This window comes from Dromiciops gliroides, chromosome 4 (genome assembly GCF_019393635.1).
Source record: "Dromiciops gliroides isolate mDroGli1 chromosome 4, mDroGli1.pri, whole genome shotgun sequence".
NCBI classification, from domain to species: Eukaryota; Metazoa; Chordata; class Mammalia; order Microbiotheria; family Microbiotheriidae; genus Dromiciops; species Dromiciops gliroides.
In genome coordinates this window covers 101,817,805-101,844,649 of record NC_057864.1, presented here as the reverse complement: position 1 = coordinate 101,844,649, position 26,845 = coordinate 101,817,805, and the positions used below count along the sequence as shown (strand labels likewise).

Here is a 26,845-nt window from a genome sequence, read left to right as displayed (position 1 = left end):
TAAAGCATTTCTCTCACAACAACCTTATGAAGCATGTATCTTTGTCTCTTGTATAAATCAGAAAATCAAGGCTTAAAGAAGTTAATAATTCTCTATACTTACATATTCTTGTTTTTTGGATTGTTTTTGTTTTTGTTTTTTGTGGGGCAATGAGGGTTAAGTGACTTGCCCAGGGTCACACAGCTAATAAGTGTCAAGTGTCTGAGGCTGAATTTGAACTCAGGTCCTCCTGAATCCAGGGCCTTTATCCAATCCAGGTGCTTTATCCACGGTGCAACCTAGTTGCCCCTTACTTGCATATCTTGTAAAAGTCAGGGCCTGGATTTGAACCTGGAGTTCAGGGCTCTTTCCATTCACTAAGCCAGCTTAAATATTGTTGAGAATGTAATTATCAGGGCAGCTAGGTGGCACAGTAGATAAAGCACATGCCCTGGATTCCGGAGGACTTGAGTTCAAATCTGGCCTCAGACACTTGACACTTACTAGCTGTGTGACCCTGGGCAAGTCACTTAACCCTCTCTGCCCTGCCCAAAAAAAAAAAGAGAATGTAATTATCAAACTGAATCAGATCTGACAGGGTCTCTTGACCTTTGACACAAGCACAACCAAGAGAACAGGGCAATGCTTTGTGGGTAAGGCACCAGACACAACTGCTCTTGACTTTGTCATCTGGATCCAGTGGTTGTTGTTCTCTGTGTTGAAGACCCTATGAAGTCTACAGCACAGTCTGTAACACAAGACCTTTTCAGTGACACATATCCTACAGGGAAAGCCACCTAGATAAAGCAGATCTGCCCTGAGCCATTCTTATCTACCAGCCCCCCAAAAACCACTTGAATCTTGCTTTTTTCTTCCTTGCAACACACATGATTTTGTCATGGATGAATAAAGGGGCTGCTTAAACACCAACCTAGAATCTCTAGATCTCCATATTTTATATAGTACCTATAGTCATCCTCAGGGTAAGCCAAAAGCTAGTGCTCATGTCTGGGCTATGAGCAGCAGCTGCTGTCTTCCTATGCCCACATATCAGATGCCCTTCCTTTCTGGTTGTGATAGCAGAGCTCACCTCAAAGGTCCATCCCCTATCTGAGGAGGGGAGGTGACCTTCCCTACTATACTAGGGAGCTGCTGGACTTAGTCTAAGCTAGTTATTTTGCATATTGCCTACCTCAGTGTACCCCTATCTGGCAGTCTCTATCTCCTTCTCCTTCTCCTTCTCCTTCTTCTCCTCCTTCTTCTTCTTCTTCTTCTCCTCCTTCTTCTTCTTCTCCTTCTTCTTCTCCTCCTCCTTCTTCTCCTTCTTCTCCTTCTTCTTCTTCTTCTTCTTCTTCTTCTTCTTCTTCTTCTTCTTCTTCTTCCCTTCTTCTTCTTCTCTTGGTGATAAGTTCTTGCTGGACAAGCTGGTACTTCTAATCACTGGGTAGTAGTACTAAGGACAATTCAAATCATCCTCTTTGCCCCCTTTGTTTCATCAAGGTTCTGCTAACAGGACTCTTTCTGTAGTCTCTCCATCTAGGAATTGTTTTATTCCTTGATCCCTTACTTCCTTCTAAGTTCTAAAGACTTCTTGATCCAACCTGCAAACAGCCAAGGGAGTGTTGGTCACGTCTATCCTGTCTGGGAGCTTCCTTTAGCTTTTGGCTCCATGTGGCACACTACCCTGTGGGATTGGCCATGGGACTGGTTTCTTATCCACTAGTGGAGCTCTGGGGGTGAGATATATAGTCCTATTACTGTGAACCCAGTCTAAGAGAGGGACATGGCTGTGATCTCTAGTCTTAGATGCCCTCAGGACAGATGGCAAGGGAACCACATTAAAAATATGAGTTTTGGTGGGCTCAGTATTCCCAGTCAGAGGCACTTAAATCTCTGTAACACCCATAAGATTAATCCCAACTCTGTCATGCCTTCCCTAGGATTCCCTTCTATTGTTACTAATCTTGAATCCAACAGCAATACAAGGTTAAGTGATCAGGGAATTGTACCTGAAAGATAGACTGTGCTGAACTTGGCATGACTAATTCTAAGAAGCTTGGCACTTGACCATCAGCTGCATGGGCTCAGGATTCTCTTTATTGTTCATCTATAGCTCCTTCCACCTATTCCTGTTGATTCAGAGCTTGCTTCCTCTTCCATTCATTCAACTACATGAGCATCATGCCTGTGCATCTGACCCATCAGGTTATCTAGAGTGCCAACTAGTTTTAGAAATCCCCATTTAACTCCTTCTAAAGCTCTCTGTCAGTATGGCTATGCTGATAGATTAAGCAGGTGTTTCCTTTGCTGCTGACAGCTGAAACTCTGGTAACCACTGCTATTGCTTCTAGTCACCAGTGAGACCTTTTATGGAAAGCCCTCACACAGAGAAGTTTATATCTTATTCTAGAGGCAATAAGTGACCACTTGAGCTTCCTAATCATAGGAGTAATGTGGTCAGTTCTGCACTTTAGGAGTATTAATTTTGAGGCTGTGTGGAGGATGAATTAGAAGAGGAGAGACGGAAGGAAAGGAGATCAATTAAGAGGCTATTGGCTAGGGCAGCTAGGTGGATAAAACACTGGCCCTGGATTCAGGAGGACCTGAGTTCAAATCCGGCCTCAGACACTGGACGCTTACTAGCTGTGTGACCCTGGGCAAGTCACTTAACCCTCATTTCCCAGACAAAAACAAAAAACAAACAAAAAACCAAGAGGCTATTAGCAATAGTCCAGACTGGAGGTGATATAGTGCTGACTCGGGAATCATTAATGGCATGAGTAACAGTGTTGAATCCCAACATGTGCCTCACAATGAATCTGCAGCACCCTGCTCCTTATGAGGCAATAAAGCATTGCACATGAAAATGTACACAGAGTAAATATATTGTATCTGGAGGATGAGGGGATAGCAGTAATAATTATAAAAATGAGGAAAGTTCTCCTGGGATGGGGGGACAGGTAATGGCACCTGAACTGTGCTTTGAAGCAAGCTCAGTGGGTGGCTCGGTGGATAGAGTGCCATGCTAGGAGTGAGGAAGACCTGAGTTCAAATATGACCACAGATGCTTACTAGCTGTGTGACCATGGGCAAGTCACTTCAACCTGTTTGCCTCAGTTTCCTCATCTGGAAAATGAGCTGGAGAAGGAAATGGCAAACCACTGCATTATCTTTACAAAGAAAACCCAAAATTGGGGAAGTGAAGAGTTGAACAGGACTGAAGGACTGAACCACAGCAAAAAGAGATTCTCTGTCCAAGGTAGTCCTCTAGCATCACTGCTCTATCAATACAACCCCTTCCAATTTCCCAATGATGAATATCATCAGTGCCTGTTCTAATGGAAAAACCTGGATCCAAGTCTATCAGTTCAGAAGACAATGCCCAGAATAAGTCAATATCTTTGCCCCATTGTCCCAGGAATGTAGGTGGAGATACAGTCATTGCTGTGGAAAGCATGGGAGAGTATGTAAGTATAACATGAACAAGGTGTGAACACAGACTATAATCCTGGCAACTACCACCTATCTGTTACAATTGTTCGCCCAAGCTTTTCATTATTTAGTCCCCATTAAGACATTGGGGGTGGGGAGAATATCCTGGTTAGTGCCAAGGTGTTATGCCTCCTGATACAGGCACACTGGAGATAAAAGAGAAAGAGGAAGGGAATAATCGGTTATTAAGCACCTCCTATGTGCCAGGCACTGTGCTAAGTGCTTTACAAATATTATCTCATTTGGTCCTCACAATAGCCCTCAGATAGGTGCTATTATTAACTCCATTTTATAGATAAAGAAACTGAGGCAGACAAAGATTAAGTTACATAGTTAGGAAGTGTTTGAGACTGGATTTGAACTCAGGTGTTCCTGACTCCAGACTCAGCACTCTATCCACTGTACCATCTAGCTGCCACAAGACTAAGCGGATGCCATTATGGCTACAGCTATAGCTGGCTTTATGACAGTCATCATCATACAATCTTTTGGTATTTTCTGGACCTTAGACTTCAGGCCACTTAGAGGAGCCAGTGAATGGGCTCCTCGAGGGAAACAACATGGGAGACACAAGTATAAACCCATAAGGAAATCCACCTGGGAAAGAGCAGACCCCAAGGGCCTTCAGCTTAGCCAAGAAATGGTTTCATCTGCTGTCCTGGCTCCAATCCTCTCGGCTCTGTGATTGTAGTAGAAGGGGCCAGCTTGAACAGCAGCACAGAGACTCTTTCTGTCCTGGCTTTCACTTGCTGCCTCGAGACAACCTCAGATCAGGAGAGGGTCTTGATACCCTAGGCAGGGTTACTTGGCAACAGACATTGCCTTCAATGCAATTCAGTTCAATCAGCATTTACAGAGCACCTTCCATATGTCAGGCACCATGCTAGTTGCCAGGGATACAAAGACAGAAACAAAATAGCCCACACTCTCAAGTTGCTTCCATTTTACTGAGAGAGAGTAGCACATAATGCAACAAGAAAGCAATATATAATGCAAAAGTATTATATACAATGTGTACAGAGTAAATACATTGCATTTGGAGGAAGAGAGTGAGAGCAATGATAGCTAGGGAGATGGAGAAAGGCATCATGTTAGAGGGTAGCACCAAAGCGGTGCTTTTAAGGAAGATAGGGATTCTATGAGGGAGAAGGAAGGAAGGAAGGCATTCCTATGAGGCACGACCTATGCAAAGACATTGAAGTGGGAGATGGAATGTGTGTATGAGGGATGGCAAGTAAGCCAATTTGACCAGAAGGTAGAGTGCATGAGGGAAAGGAAGTAAGATCAGTCTGGAAAGACTGAAAGAGCCATATTGACTCTAAATATAAACTTCTCACATGGGGAAGTTTATGTCTTATCTTAGAGGCAATAAGTGGACACTAAGATTCCTAATCATGGGACATGATCAGACCTGTGTTTTAGGAGTATTCATTTTATAGCTATGTGGAGGATGGATTAGAAAGGGAAGAGACTGAAAGGAGAGATAAATTAGGAGGCTATTGCAATAGTCCAGACAAGAGATGATGAGGGTCTGAACTAGGCTGGGGGCTGTGATCAAATACCATAATATTTGTAAATAACAACCATCACAAAAAATGTTTTGCATGGCACCTGGCAAACAGTAGGTACTATATAAATGCTTATTGCCATCCCCCTTCTCTTCTCCATTCTAGTTTCAGCCAAACTGATCTAAATGCTCTTCCCCATACACAACATTCTTTGCCCCATCTCAGCGCCTTTATATGGACTCTGCCCTCTACTCACCTCTGCTTCTGGGAACCACCATCTCCCTGCAGAGTCAAAGTCACTTGCTACCTCCTATGTGAAACCTTTCCTGATCCTCCATGTTGTAACGATTGGAATGACGCCACCTGCTGGAGACTTACTGTAGGAAAGCTCCGCCATGAGGAGAAGGCGCCTGAGGGCAAGACATGTGGCTTTTCTTTGGTGTCAGGAAGTGACGTTTGCTTGTGGGAGGAAGAGGGGGCGAGGCTGGCACTCTCGCTGTCTTTCGCCAGGACTCTCCTGGAGAGTGGAGCAGGAGAACGGTAGCTCCCCAAGATAGATAGATGAATCTAAGCCTTTCTCTCTCTCTTCACCAAATTCTTATTCTCCTTAATAAATGCTTAAAAGTCTAAATTCTTGCTAAAGCTTATAATTTATTGGCAACCACTCATTAGATATTTTAGACAGACTATCTAGAATTTTAGCCCCTTACAATGTTGCAAGTATAGCCCCCATTACTTTGTATTAACTTTATATATGTACCATGGGTGTATTGACCATAAAGGTTTATGAGGGCTAGTTTTCAAAGCATAAGCAGGTGTCCCTTGCCTAGTTCCAGTCTTTGAATCATGGGCAGATAATCTCTCTCTGGTTTCAATTTAAAGCAACCACGTAGAAATTTTGGTAAGCCTACTTGTAGTCATGAATCACTATGGGACTGGTACTGTGTGGTGATGAAAAGTCTGCTTAATTGGCTGTGGAGCCATCAAGACAGATAACTTGGGAGAGACTCAGACAGAACTGAATGTGCACATAAAAGGTATAAACCACTGACCTCCCAGTCTCTTTTTTTTCTTGGTGCCTTGGCACAAGAACTGTTTTGAGCTAGCGGATGAGGGGAGGGGGGTACCCTATCTTCCACATGGTTCTGATTCATCTGTGAACACACAATGCTTCTAAATCTTTCAGGGTTATTATTTCCTGATCCTAGGTGAATGAGTATTCTGAGATGGGAGTGACTAGTTGACCCAGTGGATGAGTTTGGAATACCCAGAGGTGTCATAAAAGGTCCCACCAGAAACTAGAGGCAGTAGCAATGTCTATCAGAGCTGTGTACAGCAAAGGAAACACATGCAGATAAATGGTGAAAAGTGACAGCCTCAGGAACAATGCTCCCTTGGAACGACAGAGATGCTGGCTCTGGACTTTAGAAAGGCATTGACCCTCAAAGTCAAACAGAGAAGTGCATCAAAGGGGAATTCCATAAGAATTTCACAAATGGAAAAAAAGACTTCCAGTTCCAGAACTTGTGAGGTACTCCTTTGCCACGTGTTCCTTTTACTTGGACCTCACTACCCTTATACTTTGAATTTGAGTCCAGTCTCCCAGCTACCTTGTGAGTGCAAGGACAAACAAGAAACTTATAGAAGAATGTTTTAGTAACAATACTTTGTGCTATTGTTGTTATTGTTGTTGTTGGTTAGTTGTTTTCAATCATGTCTGACTCTTTGTGACTCCATTTGGGGTTTTCTTGGCAAAGATACTGGAGTGGTTTGCTATTTCCTTCTCCAGTTCATTTTATAGATGCAGAACTGAGGCAAACAGGGTTAAATGACTTGCTTAGAGTCACAGAGCCTAGTAAGTGTCTGAGGCCAGATTTTAACTCAGAAAGCTGAGTTTTCCTGACTTCATCTATCAGGTGCCACCCAGTTGACCCTTTCTTGCTATCAGTCTTCCCTATAAATCTCTTTTCCAAAAGCTAATGGAGTTCAATTAACAGATTGATGTTGGGGGCTCAAGACCGTCAGTGTCAGAAGCCACAACACCTCAGGGCTACCCCTAGAATGCTGAGATAAGTGGTAAGCTACTTTCTGGGGACTATGACTACAATATTCCATTGGGGGAGAGACCCCAGAGAGGATACTATATGCATTATATTTATTATATGTGTATGTGCTATTTTCCACCAACAAAATATAAGTTCCTTGAGGGCAGAGACTTTTTTATTTTTGTCTTTGTATCCCTAGTGACTAGAACAAAGTAGTCATTTTTTTTCTTTTAATGTTACCCCATACTCATACTCAGAAAAATACTTGGGTGCACCCCCATAGATCATGGGAAAGAAGTAACTATCTATCTATGTAGAGTTCCTGAATGGGAAGAAGAGTTGTTCTTTTTTTTTTTTTTTTTTTTTTAGTGAGGCAATTAGGGTTAAGTGACTTGCCCAGGGTCACATAGCTAGTAAGTGTTAAGTGTCTGAGACCGGATTTGAACTCAGGTTCTCCTGACTCCAGGGCCGATGCTCTATCCACTGCGCCACCTAGCTGCCCCAGAGTTGTTCTTTTTATCCTACATCATCCTTGGAGAGGCAGCTGTAGTTTAGTGAAGCATCTGTGGTATAGTGATAAGAGCACTGGACTTGGAGTTGGAAGATGTAGGTCTCAAACTCCAGTCTGGCCAATTACTACCTGTCCCTTTGGGCAAGTCATGTTACCTCTCTGACTCAGTTGCCTGGGATAGTATCTCTTGAGCTACCTTAAAACACCAGTACAAATGAGAGCCATCATTGGACTATTGGGATAGAATCATAGACTTAAAGACCATCTCGGCCAATCTGCACCTGAACAAGAATCCTTGCAGCTAACAAGTAAGTGGTATTCCAACCACAGTAGGGGAGAGCTCACTGCCTCCAAAAGAAGCTGCCTCCACTTTTGGACAGCTCTGTTAATGAATTTTTCTTGACATCCAGGCTAAATTTGCTTCTTTGCACCTTCTACCTATATTGTTCCTAGTTCTATGCTCTAGGTCAAGCAGAGCAGGTATAATCCATCTTCCACTTGACAGCCCTGCACATACTTGCAGACAGCTATTCTCCCTGGGTCAAGTCTTTTTATTTCCAAGGCTCAACATTCTTAGTTTCTCCAACCAATTTTCATACATGATCTCAAGCCCCTTTACCATCCTGATTGCCTTTATTGGACGTTCTTCATCTTATCAATGTTGCATTCTAAAATGTGATGCCGGGATGGAACACAATGCTCAAGATATAGTTTGACTAGGAAAGAGCATGATAGGACTATCACATCCCTAGTCTTGAACACTGTGTTGCTCTTAATGCTATCTAAGATAACATTAATATATTTTGGCTTCTATTTTACATTGTAGATTTATATGGAGCTTGCAGTCCTATAAAACCCTAGTTCTTTCTCAAGCAAATTGCCAACTCTCATTTTATACTTACAAAGTAAGTCTCTCTCTCTCTCCTCTCTTTCTCCTCTTCCTCCTCCTCTTCCTCCTCTTCTCTCTCTGTCTCTCTGCCTTTTCTCTTCTCTCTCTTTCTGTCTCTGTTTCTCTCTTTTCTCCTCACCTCTCTTCTCTCCTTGGTCTCTCTGCCTCTTCTCCTCTCTTCTTCTCTGTCTGTCTGTTTCTCCCTCTCTCCCTTTCCTTGTATTTTGCCCAGAGCTTAGCACAGGGCTTGGCATATTGTAAGCACTTAAGTTCTTGTTGCCCACCTACCTTAGCACAGGACCTGGAACATAGTAGGCATGTAATAATTACTTATTGTCTGAGTCTTCCATCTTGTCCCACCCTCATCTCTCATGACCTTTCCCTTCATGCCATTCGTTACTCACTCTGAATCTCATTGTTGTTGAGGTACAGGTGTTCCAGTCGGTTGTTGATGGCTGGCACATTGCTGAGCTTGTTGTGAGACAAGTGGAGGACCAACAAGTTGGAGATGTTGAAGGAGTTCTTAGGGAGCCCCTTGTCAGACAGCTTGTTGTAGTTGAGCCGAATAAAAGAGAGGTTGGGGAAGCCCCTGAAGTAGCCATTGGGGATGTTCTCAATGTTGTTGCTGTCCAGGAAGAGCTGGTGAATGGCTGTAGGGACCTTGGGGGGCATTTTCCTCAGAATGTTGTGAGCAAGGTTGAGCTGCATGAGGTTCTTGAGACCTTGGAAGGTGTCGGGCTTGAAAACCCCATCACTGAGCTTGTTGTGGTGCAGGTCTAAGAGCACCAGGTTCTCCAGCTTGCTAAAGGCTCCTGGAGGGATTCTGTTGATTTGGTTCTGGCTCAGCCTCAACTGCTCTAGGTTACGGGGCAGGGCCATGGGGACCTCTTGGAGCTGGTTCTTCTCCATGTAGAGGAAAACCAAACTCTCCAGATTCTCTAATACCTTCTGGTCAATCTTACGGATCCGGTTGTTGTCAAGGTTGACCCACCTCAGGCCAGTGGCATTCTTGAAGGACTCCATGGGAAGGTCCGTGATGAAATTGTTCTGAAGGTACAGATAGTGAATGCGGGATGGGATGACTGGGACCTTTCGCAAATTGCGGCTGTCACAGTACAGGGCTGATGGGAAATCTGGGGGGCAGTAGCATTCTCTAGGGCAGTCAGGAAAGATTGATGGGGGTCCTGGAGGCAGGGGAGGAGGGAGGTCTGTGGGTTCAGAGGGCTCTTCAAGATCAGGTTTGTATGGAAGAGGGGCTCTGGGTGTAGGCTTAGGTTTGGGCCCAGGTTTAGGTCGCCTTTTGGGAGGCCTGTTTTGGCTATGGGCTCCTGAGAATAAGATGAAGAGGAGAAGGAGGGCCCAACAGAGAGAGGGCTTCATGGTCCAGGGTGTTCACCTGCAGTAGGGAGATATAGGAGGGTTATTAGAATATGAAATAGACTAGACTAAGGCAGCTTGGCAAAAAAAAAAAAAAATGGCCAACTCTGCAGCTGGGGTATTCCAAAAGACAATAGGAGGAGACTCATGTCATAGTGAAGCCCTGAGAAAACAAGTCAGAGAGAAAACTAGGTAGGGAACTGTATTTTCTATATTTTCTCCAGAAGAGAAGGAAGTGCAAGGGTCCAAGTCTCTGTGTACTTTGGCCTCCTGGGAATGTGTCTGGCTTGATCTGGGGAGGTCAAGGACAAGCCCATTAGGAATCAGGAGTCTCAGTTCTTCTCCCAGATTCCAGAAATGTCACTAACCCTCAGCATCTCCCCATCTGTGATACAGGAAAGTTGTCTCTCCCTCCCAACCCCCTTCAGAGAAGGGTGATGTTGGAGTATGAATCACCAGGTATTAGAGCTGATAGAGACCTTAGACATCATCTAACTTAAAGGTTCTTAACCTGATGTTCGCAGCCCCCCAAAGGGTAAATGGAAAGATTTCAGGGTGGTCTGTGAACTTGGATGAGAAAATATTAAATTTTATTTTTCATCAACCTTTCATTTCCTTTGGACTCCTATATATTTTATGGTGTGCATCTAAAAACACTCTGAGGGGTCCATGGCAATAGATTACCAAGGGGTTCATGACCTGAAAAAAGGTTAAGAGTCCCTGGACTAGGTGAATGACTTCCTTTTGTTTTGTTTTGTTTTTACAAGGCAATTGGGGTTAAGTGACTTGCCCAGGGTCACACAGCTAGTAAGTGTTAAGTGTCTGAGGCCGGATTTGAACTCAGGTCCTCCTGAATCCAGGGCCGGTGCTTTATCCACTGCGCCACCTAGCTGCCCCAATGACTTCCTTTTACAGATGAAGCAGATTAGATCTGAGGAACAGAGGTGACTTTCCCAAGTTGCCCCATGAGGTAGTAGCAGAGCTGGACTTGGACTCTGAACCTCCTGACTCCCAGGCATTAGGATCTGGTAAAAAGGGAGCCTACAAATCTAACCACGCGCTGCCCGGCTCAGGGCAGCTCTGAGCTGTTCCTCCTGCTCCCCTCCCTACCCCTCCCCTCCCACTTGGCTCACACAGCCCCAGCCTCTGCTTGCAGCACACAGACTCAGAATTTCCCTCAGACATCGTGTTCCTTGGAAAAACAAACAGAAAGATGTGAGATAGAAAAGGCCTTTTCAATCTTTCTGACCTGGGATTGCAGCAACCCATCTCTACTGAGAAATGAAAGAGGACAGGGCCACTATAGGAGGAGAGACTGATGTCAGGAAGAACTTTCTGGCTATCAGCAGTAGGAGAACACTGGCATGGGGAACGGAGGGGAGGCACACAGTCTTTCTCCACCTATGTATGGGTTTTTGAAACAAGAGAAGCCCTGCTGTCCAAAGGCAGAGAAAGGGACAAGCTGACCTCTCTTGAGGTTTTTGCTGGCCTTGGGAACCTGGGATGCCTAACCCTGCTTTCTACCTCTCCCCAACTGATGGGACTTTCCCAGGGGCCTTCTGAGGGTCACATTGAATCTAAGTTGTCAAATGCTTCAAGTGAAAGAGAAAAAGAAAGTTGAATAGTTGATGGATGATGCTAACCAGAGAAATGAAGACAGTTATGTCCCTGGCTGGCAGTGTTTTCTCTTCTCATCATGGTATTTATCCTTATTGACTTGCATATTATATGCATTTAGGGGCAGCTAGGTGGTACAGTGGATAGAGCACTGGTCCTGAAGTTGGGAGGACCTGAGTTCAAATGTGACCTCAGACACTTAATAGCTGTGTGACCCTGGGCAAGTCACTTAACCCCAATTGCTTTAAACATCAATGGCCATCTTCAGTCATCCTGATACGTATCTTGCCCCTGGACACAGATGGCTCTGGAGGCCAGGGTGAGGCTGGTGACTTTGCACAGCCCTGCCTCACTTAAATCCAATTCACTGAAAGTCACAACACCACCCCAATGCCATGGTCTTCTTCAAGAGTGATGGAGAAACAACAACAACATCCCTCCACTATAATGTAAGAGGAGGGACTGTTTTTTGTTTCCTCAGAGCCAAGCCCAGGGCCTTGATCCATGCTTTTTGGATTGAATTGAGTCAGTTTCTTCAAAGGATCAATCCTTTCATACTAGCCTGTTGTAGTTTGAGATGATGGCTACAAGCTCCCAAGGACTCAATTGCCTTCTCCTGGCAATTGATTCCTGACCTCACTCTCTGCCAGGGCATTTTCCCTCCACTTTAAGGCCTAAACTTGATCAAGCGCAGAGCTTGGAGAGACAAAAGAGAAGGTGGGAGGAAGATGGCCAAACAGCATTCATTAGAAGAGGAATGACAGGTGGGACAGTCTTAGGAGTACTGGGGAAGGCCTCAGGAATCCTGGCTGCCTCACAACACAGGACCTACAAGGAAGAGGCGCCGTCTGTTTCAATGGCTAGGTGATGTAGGCTTGTCTCCATCGGCACCAATGACACTCTTCTAACTTCCTCAACAGGCCTGACACCTCCATGTTCCCCAGGTACCCCAGAGGAGCCTTTTCTCCAAACTCCTCCTTCCCCTTTCCTGAGCCCCGGAGAGTTTATTAATGGACCAATAGAGGATCACTCCAGGAAAAGACCTCAGTGAAGTGGGTGGCAGAGCCAGGAATGGGTCTCTGCTGTTGAGGGCCAAGCCTAGCCCAAAGAGGAGCTTACCTATGCAAGCAGGCCATCCCTCTCATCACTGCTCCCCTCCTCCCCCCAAACCCCCACCCCAAACTATGGCTGGTTTACAAGGCTGCTCACATATACTTGGCAAGCTGGCTCCCTCCAGAAGATGGACCTCTGGGATACCCAGTTCTGGTGGTGGCTGTAATGGTAGAGAAGGAGAAAGGGGCCCCACAGATGAGGGGCAGGGAGTGCTGCCAGCCCTCAGCGGGTTCTCTCTGCCAGCTGGCAGCTGCTTCTGAATACCCAGACGACCCCCCAGAGAGTACCCAGTGGCTTCAGTCCAACTGACGGTGGGGAAATATCAATAAGGATGAGGGCACTGGTAAAACAGCAGGGCCTTCCAACTCTCCCTCCCTCCTCCTCCTCCCTGCCTGAGTTGAAAAGTTTTCCCAGCATCAATGAGGTGGCTGAGAAGAACCTCTCCCCAGTTACCTACATCAGCTCCATTCCATGCTCCACTCTTTTACTTCTTTGCACAGACACTGGAGCATCTCTCCTTCAGTAAGGTGTTCTAGACCTGCCTCTCCTTCCTTGCTGCCCAACTGTTGTTGTTCAATCACTTATCGTTTGTGTCCAACTCTTTGTGACCCCATTTTGGGGTTTTATTGGTGAAGATACTGGAATGGTTTATAATTTCCTTCTCCAGCTCATTTTGTAGATGAGGAAACTGAGGCCAACAGGATGAAGTGACATGCCCAGGGTCACACAGCTAGTAAATGTCTGAGGTCAGTTTTTAACTCAAGATGAATCCTCCTGATTCCAGGTCTGGTTCTCTATGCACTGAACATCCTAGCTGCTCCCCAGACAGATTTCTAATTGCTTTTGTCAGTTTCCTCAAAAGTCTCCTAACCGGACTGTGATCCCTGAGAAATCACAGGGAACAGTGGAGACCCTGGAGCATGATGGGGCTACAGACAACTCAGGTGTTTGGGATTTGGCTTTACTTCACTGGACATATTTGTTACAATGATTTTTTCCTTCCTTCCTTCTCTCTCTCTCTCTCTCTCTCTCTCTCTCTCTCTCTCTCTCTCTCTCTTTCCTTTTCCCAGGGAGATGGATAAGTGAGGGGAAGAAATAAATGCCTGTTAATAGAAAATAATTAATTTTTTAAAAATTAAGTGGTGGCAGAGTTGTATGAGTCCCCAACTCATTCCTGGGCATGGTGGTAACTGATGCTATTGTACTTTTCCCAGAAAGCACCTCCTGTCTCCTTTTTGTCTCTTTTTGTCTTCCCTTCCCTTCCCTCTCCTTTCTCCTTCCATCTTTCTGTCTTCTCTCTCAATCTCTCTTCAGTCTTCTGTCTCTCTCTCTTCCTCTTCTCCTCTCTCTCTCTCTCTCTCTCTCTCTCTCTCTCTCTCTCTCTCTCTCTCTCTCTCTCTCTCTTCCTCCTCTCTTTCTGTTTCTGTCTCTTGTCTTGCTGTCTTTTGTTCACTCTTCTTTCTATCTCTTCCTCTCCCTCTCTTCCTCTCCTCTCTCCTCCTCTTATTTTCTCCTCTTGGCCTCCATCTGGTCATTCTTCCTCCACCCCTTTTTCTGTAACACGCCTTCCAGCTGGTTCCAATCAAAGGAAAGACTGGCCACTTGCAGGGTGACTACAGAGATCTACTGCCCAGCTTCCAAGGCTGGGGTCACATCCTCTCACACCACATAACCACGTGCATTGGCTCACCCTTCTCATGTACATAAACACCCACATGTAGTCACATACATAAGCATCCACACGTGCCTATACAGGCAAATATGCATTCTCATACATATACATACATGTCCATGAACAGGCACCCCATGCCTAGACAAAAGGGAGGAGGCTTATTTGGGATTCCAGGATAATTCTTCAGCTTCTTTTAAAGTGCTTTCCTGGGCAGCTAGGTGGCGCAGTGGATAGAGCACTGGCCCTGGATTCAGGAGGACCTGAGTTCAAATTTGACCTCAGACACTTGACACTTACTAGCTGTGTAACCCTGGGCAAGTCACTTAACCCTCAATGCCCTGCCAAAAAAATAAAAATAAATAAATAGATAGATAGATAGATAAAGTGCTTTCCCAGGGAGTCTCAGGCATCCCAGGCATCCCTACTTCTCCTCCATTCTCTTACCACCAGAATTTTCTTTTCACTAAGCTCTACTTACCAATCAAAGCATTAACTCTCCATATGACTTAGAACAGATCCTCTCCCTACTCCAAGCCTCTATTTCCTTCTCTATAAAATAAGGGGTTTGTACTAAAAGATCCCTCAGGTCCCTTCTAGTTCTGGGTTCTGACTCTTACCAGCTATTTGACTAGGAAGAAATCACTTAACTTCTCTGGGTTTCTCTTATCAGGAGGAGCTAAAACTAGATAACTCCAAAAGTCCCTTCTACCTCTAAATCAATTCCCCTTTGTATATTTGTGGTACCACCCTCATAACTGTTGTAGGAGGTTTAAATGAAATCAATGTCTGTGAGGGTCTCTGTAAACCTTAAAGGGCTATATAAATGTCCGTTATTATTGTTATAAATCTAAGATTACAGCAAAGCATACAGGCATATACAGAATTGAACCTACTTCACCAGATGATACTTGGAAGGGAGGGTTAACCATGGTAACTTTGGGATCTGGAACTCTTATGTGGAAAAGTAAGAAAAGCAATGGGCTGGGAATCAGGAAACCTGAGGGTCCTTGTCTCTCCCTTAGAACTAACCAGCTAAGTGACCTTTGGTCTGTCATTTCATCTCTGAAGGTTTCAAGGTCTCTTTCCAGTTCTGACAACTTCTCAGCAGCTCCTTATCTGGCCAGTCCTAATATTGATTGGATAGAAACCAAGAGGGGAATCCGGGTTCACTTGTGGCCTTCTGACCTTAGGCAAGTAATTTCCTCTCCCCGGTCATCAGTTTCCTTATTTGTAAAACAAAAAGATTGGTAGGGCTAATGTGGCTAAAGTTTGCTTTAGTGCAGCCATTTCTAACCTGAGGTCCATGAACTTGCTTTTAAAGATATTTGGGGGGCAGCTAGGTGGTGCAATGGATAGAGCACTGGCCCTGGAGTCAGAAGGACCTGAGTTCAAATCCAGCCTCAGACACTTAACACTTACTAGCTGTGTGACCCTGGCAAGTCACTTAATCCCAATTGCCTCACCAGAAAAAAAAAATAGTTGTGGGGCGGGGCAGCTAGGTGGCGCAGTGGATAGAGCACCTGCCCTGGATTCAGGAGGACCTGAGTTCAAGTCTGGCCTCAGACACTTGACACTTACTAGTTGTGTGACCCTGGGCAAGTCACTTAACCCTCATTGCCCCACCAAAAAAAAAAAAAATAGAGGGCAGCTAGGTGGCGCAGTGGATAGAGCACCTGTCCTGGAGTCAGGAGGACCTGAGTTCAAATCCAACCTCAGACACTTGACACTTACTAGCTGTGTGATGCTGGGCAAGTCACTTAACCTCAATTGCCTCACCAAAAAAAAAGTTGGATGCTAAATGAAAAACAAAAGAAAAACAATTTGGATAATTGCATTTCAATAGAATTGGTTTCCTTAATAATCATATGCACTTTATTTTATGCACTTAAAAATATTGTGAAAAAGGATCCATAGGTTTTACCAGATTGCCAAAGGGGCTCATTGCACAAAAAGGCTGAAAATTTAACCTTTTTGGATGGTGGGGCCCTGGACTCAGAGTTGGGAAAACCTGGATCTAAACCGTGCCACCAGCTGTGTGACCCTGGGCAAATCACATAACCTCTCTGTGCTTCCATTCTCTCATCTGTGAAATGAGGGGGTCAGATCTGATGACTTTGAAAGCTCCTTTCCACTCCAGATCAACAACACTGAATCCACAATTCTATGTAAGTTGCTGCCTTATTCAAAGCAAACCTTCCAACGTTCTTGTAACCCTATTTCTAACCTCCAGACTCTTTGAGCCTTTCTGGGACCCTGTCACGTCTTCATCTCAAATGTGAGGCAGAAAGGAGGGCAATACTTCACCCAAACTCCAGCACCAGCCTAGGGTGACAGGAGGTTTTCATCACTTTCCTCTGATGGACCACAGCCCATTGCTACTGACCTATTGGACACTTACAGAAACAGAGAATGTCCAAGTTGGGTGAGGCCTCTGAAGTCATCTCATCTAACCCATCCCTAAAGAAGAATCCCTCTGGCAAAACTCTGAAGGGTATTCAACTACCCTCTGCTGAAAGACCTCCCCTGAATGGAAACCCACAGCCTTCCAAGGCGACCTATTCCCCTTTCGGAGAGCGCTCCTTGTTCCGTTGGGCCCAAATCAGCTGGCCTCGGCAACCTCCTCATTCCTCCTGGTTCTGCTTTCCGGGGCCAAGGGGAAGAGTCCATTTCCTTCCTCCATGCAATAATCCTTGAAATACTTTTTCTCCCTAAGTCTTCTCTCCACTCATTTTTAACCAGTCCTCACATGACAGGTTGGTCCCTTCAAAGACTCTATTTCAATGCTATCGCATCCTGGCTATCTCTTTCTACCAATTTCACCTGTCTTTGGCCGCCTCTAGCATGTTTGGATGGTACCCCAGATTTTCCCTTCCTGGGGCCCTCTGCTTATAATCCTTCTCCTGTCTCACCCCCACACTCCAGGGGGTTCTTAAGTCCCCCACCCCCTGAGCTAATGTGATGCCTCTTGGAGGGAAAAGCTGCTCTTAGCCACAGAAACCCAAAAGCTTACCCTTTCTGCTCTCCCATCCCTTCAGGCCCCATTAGGCCCATTATTTCTGTTGCTTTTGCTCAGGACAAAGTGCTCCCTCCTGAGGCTTTTCTGACAGGTCACCACCCCTTCCTCCTCCAGTCTGGCTCTGGAAGGGGAATAGCTGACAGTACAGACATTGCTTAATGTCATAAGCCTCAGATGCCAGCCTCTTTGTGCAAGAGACAATGAGAGGGCTCCCCAGAGACCAGAAGTCCTCACTCCTAGGACTGAAAGCCCCTGTTTGTATTCCCTGTTCTTAGCTTAGGATCCATGGATAGGTTTCACGGGGTCTGTGAACTTGGATGGGAGAAGAAAACACATGTTTATATCAGAAGAATTGATTTTCTTTACAATCCTATGTATTTTATTTATTCATTTAAAAACATCCTTCTGAGAAGGAAGGAGTCAATAGGCGTCACCAGACTGCCCAAGGTTTGGTCCGTGCCAAGAAGGTTAAGAACCTCTGGGCCAGGGGGCAGCTAGATGGCGCAGTGGATAGAGCCCCGGCCCTGGATTCAGGAGTACCTGGGTTCAGATCCGGCTTCAGACACTTAACACTTACTAGCTGTGTGACCTTGGGCAAGTCACTTAACCCCAGTTGCCTAAAAAAAAAAAAAAAAAAAAAAAGAACCTCTGGGCCAGAGGATAAGCTGTTGGAGACCATGAGCTGTCCCACCGTGTGCTTCCTATGGGGCTCTGTATACACTAAGTGCTCAGTAGATGCATGTTGACTTGCTTTAGTTCCCTTTGCCCCCCCCCCCCATCAGATCCAATTCATCGAGCTTTGCTTTTTGTGTGTGTTTTTTCATTTAGCAGCTTTTATAGCTGCTTCCACACTCCCAATTTAATTCAGTCAACATTTAACAAGCTCTTACTGTGAACCAGGAACCCTGCCAGGTGATGGAGATGACAGAAATTGCAAAAGAACACAATCCCTGCCCTCAAGGGGCTTAGGAGTGACTGGGGACTTGGGATATCCATGATGGGGATAGGACAAACATGCAGTGAGAAGAGAGGAAAAACAGACCAAGTGATTTAGGGAAATTGAAGGAGAGAAGGCTCCACTTTCAGCAGGGGCTGGCGGGGAGTAGGAGGGGAGTAGGAGGGGGAGTCAGGGCAGCTTCATGGAATAGGGAGCATTTGAGCTGGGCCTTGGAGGAAGACAAAGATTTCAGTGGAGTATCTTATAGGCAATTACAGTACTTACTGTCCAGACAAACATGACCCTGTTACTCATTAGCTACTAAAACATCTTCAGTGGCTCCCTATTGCCTATAGAATGAACTTCAACCTCCTTAGCCTGGTATTTAATGACTACCTCAGTATGCTTTCAACCTTTTTTCTATGCTTTGGAAGGACCTTCCTCCCCTGTGGCTCCCTCTCTGGTTGGATGGCTACTGCCAGAAACTCCATCTAAGGAGGGTATCCAGCAAACCAGGTACCCAGGCACAGATAGGTAGATAGGGTATCAGAGAACCTGAGTTCAAATCCAACCTCAGACATTTACTAGCTATTCTGGGCAAATCACTTAACTCTGTTTGCCTCAGTTTGTCTTGTCTAAAGCATCATAGGACCAAAGGATTATAGAAGTAGATCTGGAGCTGGGAGGGAACTTAGAGGAAGTGACTTGTCCAAGGTGACACTTGTACTAAGCATCAGTGCAAACTCTTGGATTCCAGTTGAGTGGGCTTTTGGTTGGGACTAGGATTTGACCTTGCTTTTGGCATTAGGATTGAGTTAATGGCTTGAGTTAATGTTGAAGCTGGCATTAGTGTTGGGTCCAGAATGGGCTGTTGGAATTAAAGTTAGTGCAGGGGGTAAGGCTAGCTTTATACCCTGCTGTTTACTCACATGTCTGAACATAACTTCTATCACTGTCAAGTTAGAATGTGTCTAGAGCACATTGCTTAACACACCCAGCTCCTCTTAGTGGAGAATAGCCCTCTTCTCTCCATCCAGGAAGCCTGCCCCAGAGGAGATCTGAATGACCTTTTCCCTCTCTTGTCAGTGCCAGCTTCTCTATTACACGCCTAATCACCCAAATATATTTATAGATCCACCCTGGTCCTTTCACCCTCTTTTCTTTTTTTCCCCTCTTGTGTGTGTGTGTGTGTGTGTGTGTGTGTGTGCGTGTGCGTGTGCGTGTGCGTGTGTGTGTGTGTGTGTGTGTGTGTGTGTGTGTGTGTGGCAATTGGGGTCAAGTGACTTGCCCAGGGTCACACAGCTAGTAGGTGTCAAGTGTCTGAGACTGGATTTGAACTCAGGTCCTCCTGACTCCAGGGCTGGTGCTCTATCCACTGTGCCACCTAGCTGCCCCTTCACCCTCTTTTCTAAAGTAACTGTGAGAAAGAAAGGCTGGCAAGACCAATGGTTTTATTTTTTAACTATCTCTGAAGTCCATTCTTCTAGTCAGTGTAAGGTAATCAGCAGCAATGCCCCGCCCCTTCATTTTCCCACGAGATCACAGAATTGGAGAATCACAAGGCACCTCAATGGCCGGGTAGTCCAATCCCTAAAATCCCCCCAAACAATCCCAACTTATAAATGTCTTCTTTAAATGGGGCAGCCCAGAACAGAATACAGTCCTCTAGATGAAGTCAGCTGTCCACCTATATACCTTTCCTACCTTATACTTAAGAAACTAATTTTTTGTACCCAGATGGAAGACTTTACATTCACCTCTATTGAATTTCATCATATTAGGTTCAGCCTTGGGCACTAGCCTATCAAGATTCTTAGGACTGTACCATCTACTGTGTTAGGGATTCCTAACAATTTTGCATCATTTGCATATTTGATGAGGGTAACATCTTTGCCTTTATTATTTAGTATCTTCTTGTTATTGAGTCATTTTAGCCATGTCTGGCTCTCCAGGACCCCATTTAGGGGTTTCTTGGCAAAGACACTGGAATGGTCTTCCATTTCTTTCTTCCTCTCATTTTACGGATGTGGAATTGAGGCACAATCTGACCTAAGACACTCACTAACTGTGTGACCCTGGGCAAGCCACTTCACCTCTGCCTTTATTTCCTTGACTATAAAATGGGGATAATAGGAGCACCTATCTCCCAGGGTTATTGTGAGAATCAAATGAGATAATAGTTGTAAAGGGCTTAGCGCTGTGCCTTACACATAGTGGGTGCTTAATAAATGCTTCTTTTCTGCTTCCTTTCTTTGTATCCCTAGCACAGTACCTTGCCCATAGTAGGCACATAATAAATGCTTCTTTTCTGCTTCCTTTCCTTGTATACCAGCATGGTGCCTTGCACGCAGTAGATACTTAACAGTAGCTTATTGAATTGGATTGGAGGTGCTTAGCCCCAACCAAGAAAGGCAGCATGATTCAATGGAAAGGCCATTAACCTGGAAACCTTGAGCCCTAGGTTCTAGTATTAGTCCCAATACTATGCAGCTATGTGACTGTGGGCAAATCATTTCTCCTTTCGGGGTCTCAGTTTATTGTTCTGTAAAATGAAGTTAGACTACAGAGTCTCTGATACCTCTTTCAAACTCAACTTGCCAGTCTATAAACCCTAGGGCAAATTAATTCACCTCCTGGAGTTCTGTAGCTTCATTGGTTTAAAAAATGGGTTTAATGCTTTTCTTATCCTTCCCTTTACTGGGGCTCGGATGAGATTAGTGCCCTGAATATGTGTTGCAGAGGAAAAAATGGGACATCAATGCACATGACTCTGGATAGATTTTCTCCCTCTCTCCTGGGCCTGCCAGAGAGAATTGTAAACAGGACGGAGTTTGCTTTAGAGGAGTGGCATAGAACCAAGAACAAGTTTTTCATGTGAAGGGATGGAGGAGATAGGGACAAGCTTTGGAAACAGCCATCTGAGCACTTAGCCACCTAATGTCTCTCTGGGTTTTGCCCTCCCCAGGTCAAGCTGCTCCTAAGAGGGGGCCCTCCTGTCTTTCAGTTCCTCTAGGACTTCCCGGTTCTTTCTTCCCCCCCCCACCCCCGGAGTTCAAGGCTACAGAAGAGATTGTGAAAAACCCAGAAGAATTTGGCAAAACACTCCAAAGCACTAATTCCTTGGATTCTTTTTCTCAGGGCTGGTTATTATTATGATCTGGTCATGGATATTATTAGTAGCAATAACAACCTGTTACATTAGTACAGCACTCTATAGTTTTCGAAGCACTTTCACATATGATCTTAATTTGATCCTTGGGCTTTGTTATTCTCATTTTCCAGATTAGAACACAAAATCTCAGAGATGTTATGGATTCGCCCAAGGTCATACAACAGAGGTGGGTTGAGAAATTAGGTCTTCTGTCCCCTAGTCTGATACCATTTCTTGTGTACCACTAATATTGTTAAAGGACAATTTTACCCTATCACAAGGGAATGAATACAATGTTCTTTTGCAATCCCTCCCAACACATTTTTCACCAGAGCACCCCTTCTCTGATCCCTACCCTCCCTGGTTCATTAGATGGCTCTTCTTAAAGAATGGTAGATAGTTTCTTCCCCTCTCCCTTCCCCCACCCCACCACCATGACATAGTTGGATCCCCTTGGTCACTCCCCTGGGCATGAACATGTCATGAATGCTAAAGATATGGTGCTCAAAACCCCACCATCTGTAGATTACAAGGACCCTTTTGTGCAGCTGTGTAACAGCAGGAGTGAAACAGGAGGGGAAAGGATGGGACCACTCTGTGTTCTCTATCCCCTGGGGGCTGAAGGAGGAAAGATTGGCAGGTGTGAGGAAAAACAAATTCTTTGGAGCTAAATTAGGAGGGCGTCATTGCTTACTGTGCCTAAGCACTGGGCTGTCAATGACGGAGTGTGAGCAAGGAAGCACGTGGCAAATCCCAGCTTCTCCCTCTAGCTGCAGCCCACCAGCCATGGAATTAGTTCTCATTCTCTCCTCTCAAAGAACAGAACTGAGCCCCACTCCGAGGGATTGCCTGTTCTGGTTCTTTCTTGAAAGAGCCCCATTTAAGATACCTGAAGTAGAACGGCCTCTAAAAGTTCAATAAAATGTGTAGCTGTATCTATCATTTTCAAAGCATTACATTTGAAATCAGGGAACTTGGGTTTAAATCTCATCTCTATTATGAGTTGCCTTGGCCAGGTGACCTCTTCTCTCCAACTGGGTTTTCTCGCCTATAAAGTGATTAGCAGCTCCCCTCAATGTGCCTCAGTAACGTGCCTTCAAGGCTTCCTCAGCTGTAAATGAGGGAGTTGGATTAGTCTCTAGGTTCTCTGACTGTGGTCTCTGAAATCCCCTCTAAATCCATGAAACTATGATACTAATTAAGACCCAGGAGAGGGGGAAACCACTCTTTGGGGGAAGTGTCTTCCTCATTCTAGTGTCTCTCCTCTCTGCCTGGCCTCTCATTTCTCTACCTTAAGAATTTCTCACTCACATGAACCAGGAGAGAAGTCAAAAAAGAATGTGGATGTGGGGTGGGTGGTAGTAACCAATACTGCCTTTTCTGGTTACCAGGCAAGAAAAGGTTAATCCCTCTGCTGAGCTGGAAATTAGGGAATTCAGGAGTGAGCCATGACTTGGAATTCATTCCACTTTCTTTTCTGACAGAATAGAAGTGGTCTGGAGAAGAGAGGCAGGTAAAGTCAAGGCTGATTGCAAGAAATTGGAAAGGTTCAGAGGGCTTTCTTTCCTTCCTCCTTTCTAATTAGACACTCTTCTCATCTCCTCCCAGCTCAGCCTAGCCTTAAGGCTCCCCCACTTTGGTTTCAGTGGGAAGGTTCTCTTGCTTCTATTCCTTTTGCTTTTACAGCTTAGGAGGTGTTTGTGAGAGCGAGAGACAGACAGAGAATGTGGGTGGGTGTGTGCTGGAGTGAGAGAGACTCTGTGTGTGTGTGTGTGTGTGTGTGTGTGTGTGTGTGTGTGTGTGTGTGTGTGTGTGTGTGTGTGTGCGCGCGCGCGCGCTATGGAGCCCAGTGCAGTGTGTCAAGAGGAATCAGAGGACCGAGGTGGATGTACAGGATCCATGTGACTTTGTGTGTGCTTATGTAGGTGTGGATGAGAGTATAGCCTCTCTGTGTATGGAGAGACAATGTGTGAAAGGTGTTGGGAAGTAGGCTCTCTAGCCATGTTTCTATGGAAACACCTGATTGTAGGAATATTGCATGGAGCCCTGAACTTCACAGAAAAACATCTGTGCCAAGAAAGTTTTACTTTTGAAACAAACAGATAGATGGTTGTAGGGTGAGGAGGAGAGAGAAAAGAGAAGAAGGAAGAGTATTGGGGAGGGAAAAATGAGGGAAACTTAACTTTGAAATAATGGAGAGAAAAAAGGGGGAAAAGGGGAAAGGATGAAGGCAGGATGGAAAGGAGGAAGCAGGGAAGAGAAAAGAAGATAGAGATTGTATAAGCTTAGGTTACCAAATTGGGGAGATCAAAAAGAGATTTGTTAGAGGTAAGATTAATCCATATCTTGTTCCCTCTTCCCCCACCTCATGGTCAACCTGTTGGGGCTTACCTGTGCACACCCGCCCTTCCTCTTAGCTTTGTGTCTAAGTCCCAGCAAAGTGTCTTTCTCCTCCTCTTCCTCCCCCACCCTTCAGCGGAGCTTGGAGCTGTGAGCCTGACTGCTCAAAGTTCTGATCTCTGCGTGTGTTTGCCCTGTTTCTATTCCTCTAGATCCTATTGGGGAGGGGAGGGGGGTGGGAAGAAGGGAGGGAGGAAAGGAAAGAGGGAGGGAAGGATGGAAGAAGAGAGGGAGGGAGGGAGGGATCTAGGAAATGGGGGGAATGACAACAATAAAGTCTTTATTTGGCAGCCAAAACTCCCAAAGAATTAATCCTCACACACCATGCCTTCTAACGGACTCAAATTTAATAACATTTCCTTCTGCTGCAGCCGGCTCTGGAGAAACCGTGCATGGTCCATGTTTTGAAAACAAACCGAATTACAAAAAGAAAAAAGCATGCAAAGAAACCTCACCCATAGGCTGGGCAGGAGCATGAGTAGGACAGCTGGGTCCTTAGCCAGACTAATTCTGATTCAAAGAACTGCTTTCCTTTTGGTCAGCTCAAGGCAACTGAGATTTTCATGTGGCTTCTGAACAGAGATAGCAACTGCTGTCATGGTCTTGAAGAGGTGACAGGAGAGACTAAACAAATAGAAGCTAAGAGATTGCATACTGACATCAGGCCATTTGACAGAGGGAGACTTTGTGACCCAGAGAGAGCAAGAGACTCTCCAAGTTCATACAGCAAGAACAGGGTAGCATTAAAATTGTAACTCCTCTCCTTTGGAGTCCAAGTGGACATTGATGAATGTTCTCTGTCAACAAAGCTTTCTTCACAAGCTCATCCCATTTCAAATCCACACAAAATTTAATTGCTAGATGAATACCACCATGGAAATTCCCCAGATGAGACCCTGACCACACTTTATTAACTCCAAGGCCTAAGTCATCTCCATAGAACCACTCATAGAAACATAGAATCTTAGTGCTAGAAGTGCCTTAGAGATCATCTAGGTCAATCCTTTTTTTTTTTTTTTTTTGGTGAGGCAATTGGGGTTAAGTGACTTGCCCAGGGTCACACAGCTAGTAAGTGTTAAGTGTCTGAGGCCGGATTTGAACTCAGGTACTCCTGAATCCAGGGTCAGTGCTTTATCTACTGTGCCATCTAGCTACCCCTAATCCCTTTTTATATAAAGTACTGAGGGCCATCCTTATGATGGGCCCCCATAAATCTGTCCCAGGGGCAAGGCACTTTGTGGGTCAGCATCTACTCAAAGCCATCTCATGAGCTTCCCCTCCAGATTCTCCTCCCCACTCCAGCCCCATGTATTTACTTTTGATAGTCCAATGAGATGACATGTTAGCTAAAATACAAAAGATATTAATAAAACAGAGTAAAAAAATAAACGAAGAGGGTTTCCCCACATACAAATAGAAATATACTTTCCCATAGTTTACCACATTACCAGGGAAGAGTACCAGGGCTTCTTAAATTTTTTCCACTCATGACCCATTTTTGCCCAAGAAATTTTTATGTGATCCCAGGTATAGAGGTATGTAAAATAGGTATACATAACCTTTTACTGTTGCTGAATTTTTCATGACCCCCACATTCAGTTATGAGACCCCATATGGGATTGTGACCTACAGTTTAAGAAGCTTTGGTATAGGCAATATTTGGTACACATGTATAGAAAATATTGGCCAGACAACACATAGGGATGGGTGTACACACATGGAGAACACATATGGCTAGCAAATACTAGTGACCCAGGCAACTCAAGTATCCAATGTTCCATGGTTGACACTATTACCCTTTATTGGCTGTCTCTTGAAGGGTTCTCTTGCAGCTGGGTACCTGTAGGCTATCTCTACCAAGGTGCTCTCTGCTGACATCTGCTGGTTGCCTGCTATGTGTCTTCTTTGCTGAGTTGCTACAACTGTTGCCATCTGCAAATTTTCAGCTGTGATAGTGCTTTTCCCCCACTATGACTGGGGCAAGGAAGGGGAGGTGGAAAGGGAAGGATACTGTCAGATTCTTTAGCTTATGATCCTAGGGGTTATCTTCAGTTCTTTTGTGAGGTAGTTCCTAGACAACTATATCCAGTCAGCACCCAGGTAGAGAAACGCATGCATTTTTACTAACCTATCCTTTGCTGTTGTTCAAACTTTCTCAATCTAATCTCTTATTTGAATTATAGTACAAAATTCCTTTTAAGTCCTATCATGCACCTGGGTAATTAGCCCAAGTCTCCTTCAAATCATATGTCTTTTTTTTCTTGTACTTGAATGCCCTTGGGATGATTGCTTAGTTGAATATCTTGCCAAGATTTCCTTAGATTATTTTTATCCTACAGTGTTTCTGTTTATAAGATAACACCACTCACGATCATCAATATTTCTTCTACATAATATTTTACAGATAAGTTAATATTTCAATCCAGTATTGTCTTTGGAAGCTATCTCTGTTTAGAAGGTAAACAATGCTTTTGGCAAACATACACCTCCTTGTAAACTCCATAGAACAAACTCCATAGAACAAAACTGCAAAGGTCAGTGAACTAGGAAATTCTTGAGAGAGAGTCAGAGAGAGAGAGAGAGAGAGAGAGAGAGAGAGAGAGAGAGAGAGAGCGAGCGACGGGAGCTCACCCAAGTTACCTTGCAAAGCAACTCAGGAATAAGACCTAAAATGTCTGGATGGAACTGTTGCCAGTGTTTGACCCTTTCCTATTCTGATCTCTGAACCCAGTTAGACCCTTGCCCTTTCCCTTAGCAAACCTTTGTGATCTCTGACTCTAGTAAAGTATTCTTCTTCTTCTTCTTTTGGTGAGGCAATTGGGGTTAAGTGACTTTCCCAGGGTCACATAGCTAGTACGTGTTAAGTGTCTGAGGCCAGATTTGAACTCAGGTCCTCCTATTCCAGGGCTGGTGCTCTATCCACTTCGCCACCTAGCTGCCCCTAGAGTATTCTTCTAAGATGATTTTAGACTTTCCTGCAAGGATATCTCCTTACCTGAAGTGCTGCCAAGAAGAAAGAGGGGTAAAAGAAAGGAGCTTTTTATACAGACTTTACCGACTGGGACCCATCTGGTTTCCCTCAAGCACCAGGGAGCAGGTGGGAATAGAAGCTTTGCCTGAAGTTCCAGTGGCTCTCTA

At 44.9% G+C, this 26,845-nt stretch overlaps 2 protein-coding genes across 2 annotated transcripts in view; both read right to left on the bottom strand.

Annotated features, from left to right (window-relative positions):
• Positions 1-23,753, bottom strand: part of OPTC (opticin) — a 53,481-nt gene extending 29,728 nt beyond the window's left edge. Inside the window, exon 1 of the mRNA XM_043962870.1 lies at positions 23,699-23,753. The gene's annotated coding sequence lies outside the window, so the exon portion shown is untranslated. The remainder of the gene's footprint in view (positions 1-23,698) is intronic.
• The window catches only part of LOC122725657 (proline and arginine rich end leucine rich repeat protein), a 30,475-nt gene extending 6,653 nt beyond the window's left edge, over positions 1-23,822 (bottom strand). The window contains exons 1-2 of the mRNA XM_043962869.1: positions 23,699-23,822; positions 8,829-9,820 (exon numbers count right to left, since the gene is read on the bottom strand). Coding sequence (XP_043818804.1) covers positions 8,829-9,804 — 976 coding nt within the window. The 5' untranslated portion in view covers positions 9,805-9,820; positions 23,699-23,822. The remainder of the gene's footprint in view (positions 1-8,828; positions 9,821-23,698) is intronic.
• Positions 23,823-26,845: the final 3,023 nt, after the last annotated feature.